The sequence below is a fragment of the Mustela nigripes genome, chromosome 14 (genome assembly GCF_022355385.1).
Source record: "Mustela nigripes isolate SB6536 chromosome 14, MUSNIG.SB6536, whole genome shotgun sequence".
Lineage (NCBI taxonomy): Eukaryota > Metazoa > Chordata > Mammalia > Carnivora > Mustelidae > Mustela > Mustela nigripes.
In genome coordinates, this window is record NC_081570.1 from 79,112,287 (window position 1) to 79,131,254 (window position 18,968).

Genomic DNA, 18,968 nt, shown 5'->3' on the forward strand with positions numbered 1-18,968 from the left:
GGAGAATCGTTTTTGAAATGTGAGCAAAGTGAGTTTAGGCCCAAGATGTATTTCTTCTGAGAGAAAAGAAACCTGTATTAATTTATCCTTGTATTAATTATCCCTGTTATATAATGAGACAAAAACATAAAATAATTTTAAAATTAAAAATATATATTTTGACAAAATTATGAACAAAGGTACCCCAGGTGGCTACTAGGAGGAGTTGGGTTGTAACTAAGCATGCCCTTCCAGTTTGTCACATGGACTTCCGGTCGGCAGCAGAATATTGGCAGGCTAAGGGTTTGCCCTAATATGAGAAAAGTTCTGTATTCCTAAAATAAATCACTTTGCAAGGTATTATTCTCAGATTTCATCACAATTAGGAATGATTGCAAAGCAGGTACACAGAAAAACTTTCACTGTCAAGGAAAAAAAAATTCCGAAAATCTTCTACGCAAGGCGCTCCTGATAAGGAATTTGGGACTGGACTATAATCGCAGAGCAAAATTTAATTCTGACATCCAGGGTCTCCTCGGTGAAGGAAATTCGAAGAGCAGGCCTCCAGGTAAAGACAGAAGAAACGTGTTTTATCTAAGATAATGAAAGTAAGTCGGCAAGACCAGATATAGAGCGCACTGCTGCATTTTTCCGGAAATAAAAAATGCACAACGCAGACTGGACACGACACCTTCCTTTACAAGAGAAACAGCAGTAACACAGCATACGGACAGGAACGCAGCGATCACTATTGTGTTAGCGCCGGCGGCGGAAGGACTTACTCCCACCGCTACGTGAAAGAGTCCTTCTTTGTTCAGCTTCGGCCAGGGACGCAGAGCGCGGTGTTCTTCCGCGCTTGCTGCACAGTCCCCGCCCACTCGCTGCCCTGGAGAGCTGCCATTCGGCACCAGAGTCGTTCCGCGCACCCAGAATGCACCGGCGGTCCGCGGGAAACCAAAATGGCGAAGGGCTGTAAAGAAGTGGGCTGTGTTTGAGGCCGGTTAAGAAGGCTCACTCTGCTCTCAACCCTCGTCCCCAGGACCTCGGTTTGCGCGTGTGCATGTGCGGGGTGCCCGGTGGGGCGGGTGCCCAGTAAGTGCTTGGACTCGCAGGGGAAGCGCCCAAGGGGACGTGATTGGTTGTTTTTTCCTGTATGAAGCGGTTGGCACCACTGAAGTGACCGAATGAGGTGAGAGACCTTGGCCTGGGAACCACGCTCTTCCGGAGGAGGTGGGGGTGGGGGGGAGAAGGAAGAAAGGAAGCAAGTATAAAAGATGGAGGATCGAAGTGGGGGTGGGATCTCCAGTGTGTGTATGTGGGTCCCTTGCATTTATGTATATGTTGAAAAGGATGGATAGAATGGTGTGGTCATTTAGGTGTTGGATAAAATAGGGAGCGAGCAAGGCATTGGGGAAGTCGGTTGGAGGACCAAGATGAAACGTTGAGACGGGGAAGCTGTGTTTGGAGGGGCAGGAAGGAACCTGGGGGCGGGAGACGGTTGGAGGGGCAGTATGAACCTGGTGATGAGGGGGTGGGGAACCGAGGGGAGGAGCCGTTAGGAAATGCGGACTGAGGGAGACGTGGGGAGCTGAATGAAGGTGCTGCCTGGGACCTTAGGGGGCGCAAAGGGAAGTAGCAGCTTGGAACCGGAGGGTGGTGGAATTGTATGGAATTGGAGTAAGGGGCTGAGTAGAAGGGCAGGATGGAGTACGTGGGTAAGGGAAATACTAAGTTGAGCCTGGAAGCAAACCCTGAAAGCTTTAAAGGGGTGAAAGGGGAGGGAAAATGTGAGGTGGCAGAGAGACACCTAATATTTGGAGCGGACAATGAAATCTAACTCATCCCTCCTCGGATGTAGATATGTATTATTCATTTTTACAACTGAGGTAATTACGGTTCAAGGGATTTTAACTGATTTGCCAAGATTTCTTAACATATTTTGGTAGTGCCAGAACTCTTAACTCTGAGTGTGTGTTTTACAATCTGGTGTCTTTGGTTGCTAGAATTTTTTTTTTTCTTTTTTTGGAAGCAACTAGAGGGAACAGATGGATTTATCGGGGTGATCTGACGAACAGTGAGGGTTAGTGAACAATGGAAAAGGGATATGGAATGTTATTCTATTCTTTAAAACATTTAATTTACGTTAAAGTTAGACCCATTTACAAATAAAAATATGCAGACCTAGGTAGGCCTGTCTGTGTATAACCTCAGAAAGTACCGTATGAGGTCAGTACAGAACTAGAAATATGTAAATAGTGCCTGTATTAATTTGACTTCAGATGCTGCGATAGTAGTAACTTTCTCCTGCAGCATTGATTCCATGCGACCCTTCTGTGTAGGTTGCTTACACGCTGGTTTCAATTTCCATGTTTTCATTTTCTCTTGAGAATTCCTTTTTTGTGTTGTTTTGTTTTGGGCAGTAGATTGCAAAGACTGAATCTGAAAGTATTTTATAAGGGTAAAGTAAAATGTACTTATATTTTTAAGTGACCTTTTCAAAGGCTTGAAAATGCTTTACATGGAGCCATTTTGACTCACAGCTTTAGGTGCTCAGTAATTTTGGCAGGGAAGGAGTTGATTTTAAATTTCTTAATATAGAACATTTCATTCTTGATATTTAGAATGTTATTGACACTCCAAACATTTGCAGTTATAGCTTGAGAGGGAATACAAGGTGAAATGGTTTTTGTTTTTTTAGGTTCCTAAATATAAAAGCATATTCGAATTCACATTTTAAGTTTGCTCACCTTCAGGTATTTTTTTAAGTGCTAAAAATATTCTAAAATATTTGAATTAAGAGTGCACCTGTTTCCTGATGCTGCATATTCATGTTAATGGCATTAACGGAAATCTGTACCTACCTATCAGGATGAAATACACAATTTTAGAACTAGAAGTATAGAAGTCATCCAGTTAAACTTTTTTCTGGATTAAACAAAATATATTTAGTGATGTTTTTAATTATGCTGGTTGCTGCAAAGCTCAGTTTGGAAAGCGATTTTATTCTGTGTATTTTGGTGTGGGTCATAAATTTTTTGATGTCGTTGATTTATAAATACACCTTTCATTAGATCCTTGACTGAAAGGGTAATTTGCTTTATTCTTATTTCAGCATAATCTTTATATCTGGCTTTAGGAAACTGGTGATATAGTAATAATCTATTTTAACAGATAGGGAAATTTGCACCTGAGTTGTTGTCATAGCCAATATCTGTAGCTGGGTGGTTCTGGAAGTAAAATTGAACTGCTGTTTTAATTAGTCTGGACTTCATGAATCGTATTCTTTGGTTGATATTTTTATGCTTTGTTTTCCTTGTTTTTCAGGGTTTATTGCATTAAAATGCAGTATAACAACCCTAAATTAGAATGTATAAATTTCTGGGGCACCTGGGTGGCTCAGGTTAAAGCCTCTGCCTTCAGTTCAGGTCATGATCTCAGGGTCCTGGAATCGAGCCCTGCATCAGGTTCTCTGCTCAGTGGGGAGCCTGTTTCTTCCTCTCTCTCTCCCTGCCTCTCTTCCTACTTGTGATCTGTCAAATAAATAAATAAAATCTTAAAAAAAATGTATAAATTTCTGTGTGGGTATTTTTTATGTATTGGTGTAGTGCTTTTCAATAGAATTTTCTGCACTGATGGCAGTGTACTGTATCTCATCTATCCACTGTGGTAGCCAAAGCTGCATGTGGATGTTGAATACTAGACATATAGCTGGTGTGACTGAGAACTAGATTTATAATTCAACTAATTAGAACTAAATTTTAAATGGCCATATGTAGCTAGTGGCTGCTGTATTAGACAGCATAGTATTGGGTTACTGCATTTATTTATTAAGAATTGTCACAAACCCCCGCCAGCCTCTCTGTGTACTTGGTGATCTTTCTCCTTTTGTCAAATTAAAAAAAAAAAATTGTCACATCTAATAATCATGGAAACCACAGGAACCCAAGGGTAAGGAACTATCTTGGAACTAAGGATTGAAATTCTTTTTGTACATTTTTAAGGTAAAGTATTCTTCATTTGTGCCTCACACCTAGTTTTCTGTCATATCTCTACAAAAGAATAAGAAGGTAGCAACTTCTCTGATCTTTTTTAATTTTTTAAAAGATTTTATTTATTTACTTGCAAGTGAGCATGGTGGAGGGAAGATGTGATGGGGGGATGTGGGGGGAGATGTGACAGAGGGAGAGGAAGAAGCAGACTCCCCACTGAGCACAGAGCCCCAGTTCAGGGCTCCCTACCAGGACCCTGATAATGACCTGAGCCAAGTCAGAGGCTTAAATGACTGAGCCATCCAGGTGCCCCTTCTCTGATCTTTTAATATATGATTCTGTTTCCTTTGTCAAACAACAGCAAAGATCGATGTTAAGAAAGTTAGTTTACATTTTTTTTTTTTAAGATTTTATTTGTTTATTTGACAGAGATCACAAGTAGGCAAAGAGGCAGGCAGAGAGAGAGGGGGAAGCAGGCTCCTTGCTGAGCAGAGAGCCCAATGCGGGGCTCAGTCCCAGGACTCTGAGATCATGACCTGAGCCGAAGGCAGAGGCTTAACCCACTGAGCCACCCAGGCGCCCCTACATTGTTATTTTTAAACAATTACTTGTTTTTTTAATATATCAGTTAAACTTTTTATTAAGGAAAATTTAGAAGTCATGTACTAAGGGAACAGAATAGTATAAACTTTTTTGTATCCATGCTTGTTTCATCTGTATCTCTGCACTCACCACTCCTCTCCGTTGTTTTTGTTATTTTAAAAAGCTTTTTAAGGTAAAATTTACATACATTAACTGTATACTTTGTCAATGACTTTATTGAGGTAATTAATCTATCATTTATATAACTCACTTGTTTGTGCCCTTTTAAGGTAAAATTTACTGATTTTTTTTTTTTTTTTTTTTTTTAGTCACAGAGTTGTGCAACCATCACCATTATCTAATTTCAGGACATTTTCATCAGCCCAAAATGAAAATCTAACCATTAGCAGTCACTTTTCCATTATTCCCTCCCACTACCCCTGGCAACCTCTAACCAATCTTCTGTGTTTATATTTTGCCTATCCTGGACATTTCATGTAAATGGAACCATATAATATGTGGCCTTTTGTGTCTGGCTTCTTTCACCTAGCATAATGTTTTCAGATACATCCATGTTATAGCATGTATCATTCCTTTTTAAGGCCAAAATATGTTTCTTTGTATGGATATATATTTCGTTTTGTTAATCTATTTATTAGTTGTTGGGCATTGGTTGTTTCCACATTTTGCAGTTAATAGTTTTTTATTTGCAGCGAATGTTCATTACTGGATTTGTGTGGATATGTGGTTCATTTCTCTTGGGTACATACATATCTAGGAGTGGAACTGCTGGGTCAGGTGACACCTCTGTATTTAACATTTCAAGAAACTGCCAAACTGTTTTCCAAAGAGCCTACACCTTTTTGCAGTCTCACCAGCAGCTCTGAGGGTTCTAGTTTCTCTACATCCTTACCAGTACTTGTCTGTCTTTTGGTTATAAGCATTCTAGTGGGTGTGCAGTTGTATCTCATTGTGGATTTAGTTTGCATTATCCTGATGACTAGTGATGTTGAGCACCTTTTCCATGTAGTTATTGGCCTTTTTTATACCTTTGGAGAATGGTCTATTTAGGTCCTTTGCCCATTTAAAAAATTGGATTATTTATGTTTTCATTGTTGAGTTGTAAGCATTGTTTATGTGGTTTGGATAGAAGTCCCTTTATCAGATGTGTGGTTTGCAACTTTTTTCTCCTGTTCTTCAAGTTCTTTCATTTGATGATGTCTTGTGATGCACAGAAGGCTTTAATTTTGATGAAGTCTAATTTGTCCCTTTTTTTTGTTATGCTTTGCTTTTTTTTTTTTTTTTAAAGGTTTTATTTATTTATTTGACAGAGAGCAAAAGCCTGGGGAGCACCAAGCAGAGGGGGAAGGAGAGGCAGGCTCCCTGCTGAGCAGGGAGCTAGATGCGGATGTGGGGCTTATGCTTTTGATGTTATATCTAAGAAAATGTTGCCTAACACAGGGTAACACAGATTTACTCCTATGTTTTTTTCCAAGAATTACATAATTTTAGGGGTGCCTGGGTGGCTCAGTTGGTTGAGTGTCTGCCTACGGCTGGGATCATGATCCTGCCAGGATCTTGAGATTGAGCCCTGCATTGGGCTCCCTGCTTAGTGGGGAGCCTGCTTTTCCCTCTCTTCTCTGCCTCTCCCTCCAATTTGTGCGCTCTCTCACTCACTCTGTCTCTCAAATAAATAAAATATTTTAAAAAAGAATTATATAATTTTAGCTCTTAAATTTAATCTTTGCCCCATTTTTAGTTAATTTTTAAAAAAAATATTTATTTTATAGACAGAGATTACAGGCAGTCCTAGAGGCAGGCAGGGAGAGAGGATGAAGCAGTCTCCCTGCTGAGCAGAGAGCATGATGTGGGTCTCCATCCCAGGACCCTGACACCATGACCTGAGCCAAAGGCAGAGGCTTTAACCCACTGAGCCACCCAGGCGCCCCTGGAGTTAATTTTTGTATGTGGTGTGAAGTAGGTGTCCAGCTTCCTTTTTTTTTTTTTTAGGTGCAAATGCCAATTTCCCTGAACCATTTGTTAAAAAGACTCTTCTTTCCCATTGTATTGTTTTGACAGTCTTTTCAAAGACCTTACATAAATGTAAGGATCTGTTTTCAGATTATGAATTTTATTCTACTTATGTGTCCTTATGCTTGCATAATAATGTCTTGATTACTGTTACTTTGTATTAACTTTTAAAATGGGGACGTACGAGTCCTTTGGTTTTCTTCTTTTTCAGTATTATTTGGGTATTCTGGGTTTCTTGTTCTTCTATATGAATATTAGGAGCAGTCTGTCAATTTTTGCAGAACAGGTGCAGCTGGGGTTTTGGTAGATATTGTAATGAATCTGTAGATGGACTTGGGAAATAATTGCCATCTTAAGAATGTTAACATCCAGAAACATGGGATAATTTCTTTCCAATTATGTAGGTTTTATTTAATTGCTTTCTTTGTTGTGTAGTTTTCATTGTACAAGCCTTACTTTTTTTTTTTTAATTATTATTTATTTACAGACAGAGATTACAAGTATGCAGAGAGGCAGGCAGAGAGGTGTGGGGGGGGAGGCAGGCTCCCCGCTGAGCAGAGAGCCCGATATGGAGCTTGATCCCAGGAGCCCCAAGCCTTACATTTTTTTGTTGTCAGATTTATTCCTAAGTATTTTGTTCTTTTTTGGTGCTATTGCAAATGAAACTTTTTCCTTAATTTCATTCAGATTATGCATTGGTAGCATGTAGGAATGCATTTGATTGTTGCATATTAATCTTGTATTCTGCAACTTTGTTGATCTGGTTTATTCTAGTAAGGTTTATGGTGTGTGTGGATTCTGAATCATTTTTTCAATTTTGTAGCACAGCTTCCTCACAGTGTCAATTTGGTTTCGTCTTGAGTATTGGTAATAGTATTTCTTAAGCAAATCTATATGAGAATTGAAGTAATTATATAAAAATTGGTGCTGGGCTATACTGCAGATTTTTCTTTAACTCAAACAGGTCTATTCTTGATTCTCAGTTTGGGAAACCAGCTGAACATGTCTGATTTACTGTGTACCGCACCCCAAAACCATTTGGTGTCTGTATGGATAAAGCATGCCTCAGTATTTTCTTTAGTATTTCCTCCGCATTGGCTGTGAACACCATTTCTCTATGTTTTGATGCTGATGCTCTTAGTGTATTCGTATGTATTGGCAATGAGGAGTACTTTACTCATACTACCTGGCTAGTTGGTGACTATTTCACCAGTTATAATACAGATCTACATTTCATAGAGTTAAAATGTGAAAATTGTCCTTTAGTTAATGACTTCTCTGGGCAGTAGGACCAACAGTTGGAGCTGTTAAGGTGAACGAGTGATTAAAGCAGGTTTTCTATACTGCAGACTGAAAGTGCATGGGTTGGTAGCAGAAAGATCAGTTAGGGAAGTATATGGTAGTAGTGCAGGCAAGAGCTGAGCTGATAATGACCTGAAATCCTGAAATAAGGTAGTGGTTGTAGGGATTTTTGAGAGGTGATCTTTAAGGAATACTTAGGACTTGGTGAATATTTGGAGGGTCAGGAAGAGGGAAGAATCAAATAATAGTTTTTAGATTAAGAACTCATGAGACAAGAATGGCATTAACTTAGTAGAGGCATTAACTGGAGAAAGAGGAGGAATTTGAAGAAGATGTCAGTTTTGTTAAGGTAAAGGTTCTTGGAGAATCCAGGTTGAGATGTCTAGTGGGAAATTGGCAGTAAGAGTCTGAAGCTTGTGAGACAGGATGGGGCTGGAGATGTAGAAGTTGTTAACAGATAAAAATTAAGTGAAGTAAGGTAGCGTCCTAGGATTGAGTCCTGAATAGGCTCCCTGCTCTTTGGGGAGTCTGCTTCTCCCTCTTCCCTGCTCATGGTCTGTCTCACATGCTCTCCCCCTCCCCAAAATAAATAATGTCTTTTTAAAAATATTAAGTGAGGCATTAGGAGAACATTAAGACAAGCAGAACATGTAGGACAAAAGAAGGGAAGACCACGCCCAATGTTAAAGGGTTGGCAGGGGAGGAAGAGTCGTATGGAGACATCAGAAGGGAGGCAGAAGAGTCACTTAATATAGGTGATAAAATTCTCAGGAACCAGAGAAAATGAATTTAAAGAAAAAGGTCATGACCATCAGTTATTACACAAAGATGGAGTATGGTGAGAACTGAAATTAGAGCATTGTCTGGTACTTGGTCATTTGGAGGTCTTTGATGTAATTGTTAAAAGTAATCAGGACAGTCAATTTGTAATGGATTAAGTGGAATGTATTTTTAAAATTTTATTGGTGAAATAAGGAGAAAATTGTAGGAATAATTTGTAAGAACTGTTTTTGTTTTTAATTTGACTTTGATTATGGCATATTTACATCATGCAAAATTAAGATTTAAAATAAAGCAGGTAATTGATAAAGTGAGATTACTCTCTAATAATGAAATTACTCTCTAATAATGAAGAAAAGAGGTATGTCTTCTTCACAGAAGTGAATTAGGTAAGTGCTCTTTTGGATAGGTTTAGGGGAAGGATAAGTTGAGGAATTTCATGTTTGTAGCTCTGTTTTCTCTGAAATAAACCTCTGCCTTTGAGTGAAGAAGTTGCATGACCAATAGACCTTCTACCATGTTCCTGTTCTTGAAGGTTTGTATGTAACAAAAGTGATTTTTTAAAAGAAAATAATTTTTGTTGTGCATTAATAACTTTGCATGTATGTCTCAGTATAGCCCCTCAGCTTTTTGAAAAATATGTGTCAACTTTCTCCTGATTTCAAGTTCCCAGAGGCCAGGAGACCAGATCTCAATAATTTTGAACTTTCAGATCTCTGAGTGGCCAGCACATGTACCACTTAACTATTCCTGAGAGAGATTTTTGTTTCTTTTTTTTTCCTTTAGAATTAGTTTTCTAATACCAAGGTGCTCTAAACATATAGGAACTAAATAAACCAATTTTCATTGAGAAGAGAGTGTCATTCCCTCCTGTCCTCAACATTAATCTTTTATGAGTGCTTGAACCCCTCTGTTGACTTTCTGAGGACTTTTTGATAGCAATCTGCACAAATTCTCCATTAGAAGGTAGATAGCATTTTATGCACTTCTGGTTAAGAGCACTTACCTACTGGAAAACGGTCAGCAAAATTAAAGGGCAACCTTTGGAATGGAACAAGGTATTTGCAAATGATATATCTAATGAAGGGTCAGTATTCAAAATCTATAGAGAACTTACCGAACTCAATACCTAAAAAACAAATAATCCAGTTAAGAAATGGGCAGGAGACATGAATAGACATTTTTCCAAAGAAGGACTATGGATGGCTTACAGACACGTGAAAAGATGCTCAACATCATTCATCATCTGGGAAATACAAATCAAAACTACAATGAAATACCACCTCACTCCTGTCAGAATGGCTAAAATTAACACTGTAGGAAACAACAGATATTGGCAAGAGTGGAGAGAAAGGGGGAACCCTTTTATACTCCTGGTAGGAATGTAAACTGATGCAGCCACTCTGGAACAGTATGGAGGTTCCTCAAAAAGCTAAAAATAGAACTACTTGAAGATCCAGCAAGTGCACTACTAGGTATTTACCCAGAGGATACAAAAACACTGATTTGAAGGGACACATGGACCCTGATGTTTATAGTAGCATCAGTAATAGCCAAATCATGGAAAGAGCCCAAATGTCCATCACCTGATGAATGGATAAAGAAGAGATGGTGTTGTATGTGTTTGTACACACACACAGACAATGGAATATTAGCCATAAGAAAGAATGAAATCTTGCCATATTCAATGATGTGAATGGAGCTGGAGTGTATTTTGTTAAGCAAAATAAGTCAGTCAGTGAAAGACAAATACCACATGATTTCACTCATATGAGGAGTTTAGGAAACAAAACAGATGAACATTGGAGGAAAAAAAAAATGAGAGAGGAGAACCATAAAACAGATTCTTAGCTATAGAGAACAAACTGAGGGTTGCTGGAGGGAAGGAAGATGGGGGCACTTGCTGTGATGAGCACTGGGTGTTACTTGTACGTGATTAATCACTAAATTCTAGAAACTAATATACTGTTATGTTAACTAACTAAAATTTAAATAAAAACTTGAAACAAAACAAACAAGAGCATTTACCTGTTGCTGAAAATAGACTTATACTAAATTTCAAAATGTTCTCATAATACAGTTTTGGATCCTAACAGCATTACCTGTTAAACATAAATTAACATCAACAAATATCTGTTGGTTTCCACTCTTGAATATTGGTACTATATGCTATGGAGAATTCATTTTCTTATTTGTTCAGCAAATATTATTGAGGACTTCCTATGTGGGACATTGTCTTAGATGCTAGAAATACATTGTTGAACAACATAGCCATTTACTCTGCCTTTGTGGGGTAAGCAGGATTTTGAAGGGGTCACACAAACCCACACACAGAACAAGTAAACACACAGCATCATCAGTTTCTTGTTTTTGCTAAAACTGTTTAACCTGACTTTAATCATGAGGAAACAATAAGACAAATCCAGAATGTGTAGCATGTAACCATTCAGCTTAGAAGTCAGAAGACAGTTGGTTTAAAAAAATACCCCGTTAAAATGAAACAAGGATACAGTTTAGATTAAAGGAAAGAGAAAAGACATGACAAAATACTTGGGTGAATTTTGACTGGATCCTAGATTTTGAAAAAAGCTTTAAAGAACATTTTTGTGTCAAATGGAGTATTTGGACTGTAGGCAGTAATATTAATGTTAAATTAGACAGTATTATTAATGTTAAATTTTCTGGGTTTGATAATAGTCTTGGGGCTGTATGGGATTTGTCATTCATTCAGGGGTACATGCTGGTATTTATAGGTGAAGTGTCATGATGTCTGCAACTTTCAGATGAATCAGCAAAAAATGTGTGTGTGTGTATGGGAGTGAGAGAATTGTGTAATATTAATTGCTGAATCTCGGTGAGTATATTGATGGTTACTTTTTTTCTGATTATATTTGGCAGTTTTCAAAATAAAGAGTGGAGAAAAATGTAGTTACAGGTTATGATTTTAAAGAACAAGAGTTCTCTCAGCTATACAGAGAATACTGTAGAGTTCAGCTACTTTAAAAGAGTTACTTAGAAGAATCAGCATGTAAAGAATGCAGGAGTGGGGAAGGAAGTTTTGATAGTAGGCACGGTATCTATGGATGTCTTGGGTGGGAAAGATCTTGGTTTTTGAAGAATTGAAAAACGTCCTGTATGGCTAGATCTTAAGATGCCAAGATATATTTTACATTAGCTGCAAAACTTGTGATGCTGTATTTGTAGCCTTTTTAGCCTAGTAAATATCTTTTTAAAAATTCATTATGGAAAATTCATTTTTAATTAAAAAATTTAATTAAGTTTTTGTTTTAATTTCAGGATTGTTAATGTACAGTACTATATTAGTTTCAGCTGTACAATATAGTGAGTCATTAATTTCATGTATCACCTAGTGCTCATCATGACAAGTGCACTCTTTAATCTCTATCACCTTTTTAATTCCCATCACCTATTTAACCCATCCTCCTACCCACCTCCCCTCTCCCCTCTGGTAACCATCAGTTCTCTATAATTAAGAGTCTCTTTTCTTGGTTTGTCTCTCTTTCTCCTTTTGCTCATTTGTTTGTTTCTTAAATTTCACAATTGAGTGAAATCATATGGTGTTTGTCTTTCTCTGACTGGCTTTGCTTAGTATTATAATCTCTAGCTCCATCCATGTCCAGCATAGTAAATATTTTAGAATGTTTTAGTTTTGTTGTTTGAACTATTTATAAGGTCCTTTTGTATTTATCTGCATGCAACTCTTAAGTGCAGAGCTTTGGAAAAATAAACTGCAGACAGATGTCCTTGAGTTTTTGTGTCAAAATCAGGGGCAGGCAGCTAGTTCTATCCTAGGAAACTTAACCGAGTTGAATCATCTCTAGAAATGACTTTCATTATTGGTAGACTTAAATTAGGCCAGTAAAAGCCTTGTGGCTAAAAATGCTATGGGCAAGAGTCTTGATAATGGCAATGAATCTCATTTCACCAGTTGTTAAGTCTGACAATATTTTTGGCTTTGCCATTGTTTTTTTTTTTTTTTTTTTAAAGATTTTATTTATTTATTTGACAGAGAGAAATCACAAGTAGGCAGAGAGGCAGGCAGAGAGAGAGAGAGAGGAGGAAGCAGGCTCCCTGCTGAGCAGAGAGCCCGATGCGGGACTCAATCCCAGGACCCTGAGATCATGACCCGAGCCGAAGGCAGCGGCTTAACCACTGAGCCACCCAGGCGCCCTGCCATTGTTTTTTAATGACCAGTTCATAATCGGGATCCTAAATGACAAATACCGATAATAGCTTTGTCTAAGAGACAGTGTGGCTTGCTAGAGTTTACCACATATATTGAGTCAAGAGTTTGGGGTTGTAATCAGGCATTATCTGACATTTTTAGAACTTCAAGAGTGATTCTACTTCTGAGTTACATGTTTCTTTTTGGTTAAGGGGAATAATCTTCTCTCTTCCTTCTTCTGACTTTGTTATTAGGAGAAAATGAGTTGTGAACACTCTTGAGAAAGTTAAACACTATGTAGTAAGGTGATGTTATTTTCAAGCACTTTTAATTTGTTTGCTCTGATATCCAAGATCCAGTTCATACTTCTAGGAATTGGAACGTTAAACTCTGGGGCAGAGTTAGTGACCTGAAGTAAGGATACCTCAGTTTTATTATTTCTTCCTCCCTGATCTGAGGACCAAATTCTGCAGGATTATAATTAAAATTTTGCACTTTCCATTCAGTTCATTTTCTCCTGATTTGTTAGTGTAGTTTCATTCATGTATTGTAATCAACCTGACCGGTTGTAGATTTGAATATTTGCAGTTATCTATGTTTTTATGTATATTATTGGCATTGTTGGTTTTGGTGTTTTAAATCTGTAGTTACCTACTGTCCATCACATATACAAGATAACAGGTCATCTCACAACTAATATATCGTCAGGAATCTGCAAACTGATATCATTAGCTAGTTCTAAATTCTCATTGTGGAGACGTTTTGTTTTCTATTTGCACAAATAGTTCAGATGACTGTGGATTTGTGTTGAATAGGCTTAACCAGTTATCTTTTTAATCCAGTACATTCCTGAAATCTGATATTATATCTGAGTGGTATTTCTGTGCCATTCTGAAAATACTTGATATGTTATATCTAACAGTATCATTTGTAATTTTTTACAAGTTAAAATATTTTCTGAGACGCCTGGGTGGCTCGGTTGGTTAAGTGTATGCCTTTGGCTCAGGTCATGACCAAGGTCCTGGGATGGAGACCCATGGTGGGCTCCCTGCTCAGTGGGGAGTCTGTTTCTCTTTCCCCCCTTCCCCTGACCCCTGCTCATGCTCTCTTGATCTCTCAAATAAACAAATAAAATCTTTTTAAAAAGTTACAGTCTTATATATTAAAAATTTTTGTGATCACAAAAATACTGTATACTTGTTGCAAAAGTCTAAATATACAGAAATATTCTCTAAAGCTGAAATTTTATCATAGACTTTAAGTTATTTAGATATATTTTCTATAATTTCATGAAGAGAGCTAAAGCCACACTCATTGAAAGTGTAAACATCTTTGTCATTGCCTGACCTATTAGGTGGCTAAACTATTTTTAATTCTAGAGGTCTCAGGCTGAACTTGAGGTCTACGTGGAGACTGCTGGATTGCCTCTACTTTTAGTTTCAATTTTCAAGTGAGATGAAGTTAAGTACAATTTTAAAAGACTTTTTGACTTTTGATTTCTACATTTAAATACATGAACAAATCTGGAGCTGTGTTTAGTAGAATATATGCATTCATAGGATTCATAGTAGAATATGTGCATTCATATTTGCTTGATGGATGAAGGACTTACTGACTGGTATGTATATTGTTAAGTATAGGCTTTCACTAATTTATTCAAGAGATAATTACTAAGTACCTACTTTGTGGCAGACACTAAGAAAAGTTTTAGAGATCTAGTGATAAGCAAAATATTTTCTTTCAGTTGTAATTTGAAATGCAGTCAAATGTACATGAAGTCATTTAAGTTACACATTTCTAAAATATTGTTTGATTCAGCTTTTATTATACTTGTTACACAGAAGATTCTGAACTAATCATCAGTCTATGGAAGGAAGAGAGTAGGTTTCTTAGATTATGAATGTTTATGGTTAAGTTATTTTTCCTTTAGTTTCAGCGATTTCTTTGTTTTTGTAGCAACAGCTTTTATTAATGTTCAAATATTTCCCACTCCAAAAACCTCCTTTGAGATCCTTAATGAGCCAAAATTTTAGAAAATGTAAGCTAAACTCATCCTATTAGTCTTTGCTTCTAAACCCTGTGGTCCCAGATGACTTTGGAGTTGTTAACTTCATTAAGCAGTTTATATTACTTATTTTACTTAACCTCTTAGGTACATACTACTGCCTACTTTTTTTTTTTTTTTTTTTTTTTAAAGATCTTATTTATTTATTTGACAGAGATACAGCGAGAGAGGGAACACAAGCACAAGGAGTGGGAGAGGGAGAAGCAGCCTTCTACTGAACTGGGAGCCTCATGCAGGGCTGGATCCCAGAATCCCAAGACCCTGGGATCATGACCTGAGCCGAAGGCAGATGCTTACCTGACTGAGCCACCCAGGCACCTTTACTACCTCCTTTTTCTTAGTTTTCTTAGTGGTTGTTCCATGTTTTGTTTTGTTTTTTAAATGATACTCTTTTCTCTGAATTATCTTATTTATTTTTGTGGTGACTTCTTCCATCAGAGGATTTTTTTTGCCTGTCATTCCAATAAGAGTTTTCCACAGTTTCTCTGACTTGACTTTCATGAACCAAAACTGTCTTTGGCAGAGTGGAGATAGTGTACTGACATAGGGTTACCAGCTTTTTATTTTGGAAATTAAGAATGTTTTTAAAAACTACTGCTTAACTACCTTTGTTTCACTAAAGAAAAGGTATTAAGAGTGTAAGAAGGGTGTGCTCAGAATGCTGAACAGCTTATTATGGATTAATTTAACTCAGTATATTGTCTTTGTTTTTCCTTATGTTGCTGTAGATTGACACAGATTTATGGACTTGATTAAATTTGAAAACCACTGCCATAAAACTGGTTTCTTGAGCTGATTGAGTGGGAGGTAGTAGGGTGTTCTTGTGGCCTAATGTTAGGGAAAAACTATAGTTTGTTTTAACATATCAAAGCTTCCCAGGTAGTTATGTGAAAAAGCCCCCTAGTTTACTTAGTATTGGAGCGCCATTTCACTTAGTAAGTAAATTTTTTTTTAAATTAAAATATTACTTTCTAACTACTTAAAAAAATATATATTACTTTCTAAGAGTGTGAAACATCACGCTCTAGTTACGAAATTCTAAAAAGATGTGGGTTTTTTAATATGTTCCCTCTACTTTTCTCAGAGGCACCAGCTTTTTTTTTTAAATTTTATTTATTTATTTGACAGAGATCACAAGTAGGCAGAGAGGCAGGCAGAGAGAGAGAGAGGAGGAAGCAGGCTCCCTGCCAAGCAGAGAGCCCGATGCGGGGCTCGATCCCAGAACCCTGGGATCATGACCCGAGCCGAAGGCAGAGGCTTTAACCCACTGAGCCACCCAGGTGCTCCGAGGGACCAGCTTTTTAACTCTCCGCTGTTTCTTTGTATTTTTTGAGTTTTTTAAAAAAGATTTTTGTTTATTTATTTGACAGAGAGATCACAAGAGATCACAGAGAGGCAGGTAGAGAGAGGGGGAAGCAGGCTCCCCACTGAGCCGAGAGCCCGATGCTCTATGCTAGGGCCCTGGGATCATGACCCAAGCTGAATGCAGAGGCTTAACCCACTGAGCCACCCAGGCACCCCTGTTTCTTTGTATTTTTAAGTAAGCATTGCATTGTTTGATTCATCAATTTTGGACTTTTTTTCAGTAATATTAGATGAGGAATTTCTCTGATAGCCTCTTCAAGTTTTTTAATATGCTTATATAAAAAATTTCCTTTGTGTGATTATATAAACATTGATAAATTGATAGAATATTGATATGGCAAAGTAATGGGTTAGGGTTAAATGAATTATTGCATGCAGAATTCTTAGAACCATGCTAAACATTTTTTAGTTGTTTTTAGCTATTATTTCTGGGATTACATTTCTTCCACAACTGGATTTAAAATTTGCCTCATTAAAAAAGAGAATGTGCTTAGTTTTCTTTGAACACTGAAATCTTCACACATCTTTCCACTGTTCTGTAAAATGTCTTGAGTGTGCTTTTCCACACTATCTGTCCTGTAATTTATCAGTTACATTTATTTTTCTTAGAGATATTCCCTTGGAGCTCTTCTGGATCTCTTCTCTAATCTGTACTTGCTCTCTGGACTTAACTGCACGATTTAGTCTTGGGGCTTGACTTCACAGTCACCCTGGGAATTCCTTTGTATCTCCCCATGTTGATTCCTTTGCATCTCAGGTCTGCCTTTTTTTTTTTTTTTTCTTTTAAGAGATTTTATTTATTTATTTGGTGAGGGTGACGGAGAGCACAGAGGGAGAAGCAGACTCCCCACTGAGAGCTCAACACGGGGCTCCAGCCCAGGACCCCAAGATCATGACCTGAGCGGAAGGCAGATGCTTAACCAGCTGAGCCACTCAGGTGCCTCTCACGTCTGCCTTTTTGGTTTACCGCCTCTCTTTGGAATCTTCTATTAAGGCCCAAAGAGAGTGTGTTTGGGTGATAAATTTTCATAGACTTGTGATTCCATAAGTTTGTACATTATGGTATGTTTACCACAAGTGTAGCTACTGTCTGTCCCAATATATTGCAATTACAATATCATTGACTGTAGTCCTTATGCTGTGCCTTTTATTCCCATGACTTATTTATTCCATAACTGGAAGCCTGTATCTCCTGCTTCCCTTCACCCATTTTGCCCAGCCCCCACCCTTCCCCTCTGGGAACTATCAGTTTTTTTCTCTGTATCAATAGGTCTCATTCTCCCCCCCCCCCTTTTGGGGCGTAGGGAGAGGGAGAGAATCGTTAGCAGACTCCTTGCTGAGCACAGAGCCGGATGTGGGGCTCGATCTCAGGATCCTGAGATCATGAACTGAGCCAAGACCAAGAGTCAGATGTTTTACCAACTGAGTCACCCAGGTTTCCTGAAAGAGAGAGAATCTTAAGTAGGCTTTACACCCAGCATGGAGCTGGAGGTGGGACTCAGTCTCACACTGCTGAGATCATGACCTGAGCCCAAAATCAAGAGTCATAGGCTTAACCAACTGAGTCCCTTCCCTACCTTCTTCCGTCCTTTTGTCCTCCTCCTCCCTTACCCTCCCCTCTGCTCCACGTCCCTCCTCTCTTATAAGTGAAATCATACGGTATTTGTCTTTTTCTGTCTGACTTATTTTGTTTAGCAAAATCCCTGGAGATCCATGCATGTTGTCTCAGATGGCACAGTATTGACATTTTTATGGCTGTGTAATATTCCTGTGTGTGTTTCACATTTTTATTGATTCATTTATTGATGGACATGGGTTGCTTCTGTATTTTGCTATTATAAATGATGCTGCAGTGAACATAGGGACACATAAATCTTTGAATTAGTGTTTTCTTTGAGTAAATACTCAGTAGTGGAATTACTGGATCATATGGTATTTCTATTTTTAATTTTTTGAGGAACAGCCATACTGTTTCCACAGTGGTGTACCAGTTTATGTTCCTACCAGTAGCTCATGAGGGCTCCTTTTCTCCACATTCTCCCCAACAGTTGTTATTTCTTGTGTTGTTGGTTTTTTTTGTAAATAATTTTAGCCATTTTTAACAGATGTTAAGGTTATATCTCATTGTGGTTTTGATTTGCATTTCCCTGATTAGGGATGTTGAGCATCCTTTAAAAATACATGTTTTAAATCTTTGTTACTTACCTCCCACCCATTTTTGGGGGGAGATTATTTGTGGAAGAAACCAGACATTTTTTTTTTTTAAAGATTTTATCTATTTATTTGACTGACAGAGATCTACAAGTAGGCAGAGAAGCAGGTTGAGAGAGAGAGGAGGAAGCAGGCTTCCGAGCAGAGAGCCCGATGCGGGGCTCGATCCCAAGACCCTGGGATCATGACGCAAGCTGAAGGCAGAGGGTTTAACCCACTGAGCCACCCAGGCACCCTGAAACCAGTCATTTGACATATAAATTTCCCAGCTTGGATTTTGCCGATTATATCCCCATTGTGCAATTGAACATCATTTCTCTGCATTTTCTATAAATTGGTGGCTAGATGTAGAAGCTTATTCCAGATTTCTTGCTTTTTTTTTTTGGCATGACTACTTCATAGATGTGGTATGTTCTCCCAAGAAGCATTCAGTAGTTCTTTCTCTTGTGCTTTTAGAAGCCACTGGTACTCAATACCT

The 18,968-nt window shown here is 38.0% G+C and overlaps 1 protein-coding gene across 3 annotated transcripts in view; it reads left to right on the top strand.

Annotated features, from left to right (window-relative positions):
* Positions 1-868: 868 nt before the first annotated feature.
* Positions 869-18,968, top strand: part of MTF2 (metal response element binding transcription factor 2) — a 60,185-nt gene continuing 42,085 nt past the window's right edge. For all 3 annotated transcript variants that reach the window (XM_059375406.1, XM_059375407.1, XM_059375408.1), the window contains exon 1: positions 869-1,168. In XM_059375406.1, the coding sequence (XP_059231389.1) occupies positions 1,164-1,168 (5 nt within the window). In that variant the 5' untranslated portion in view covers positions 869-1,163. The remainder of the gene's footprint in view (positions 1,169-18,968) is intronic.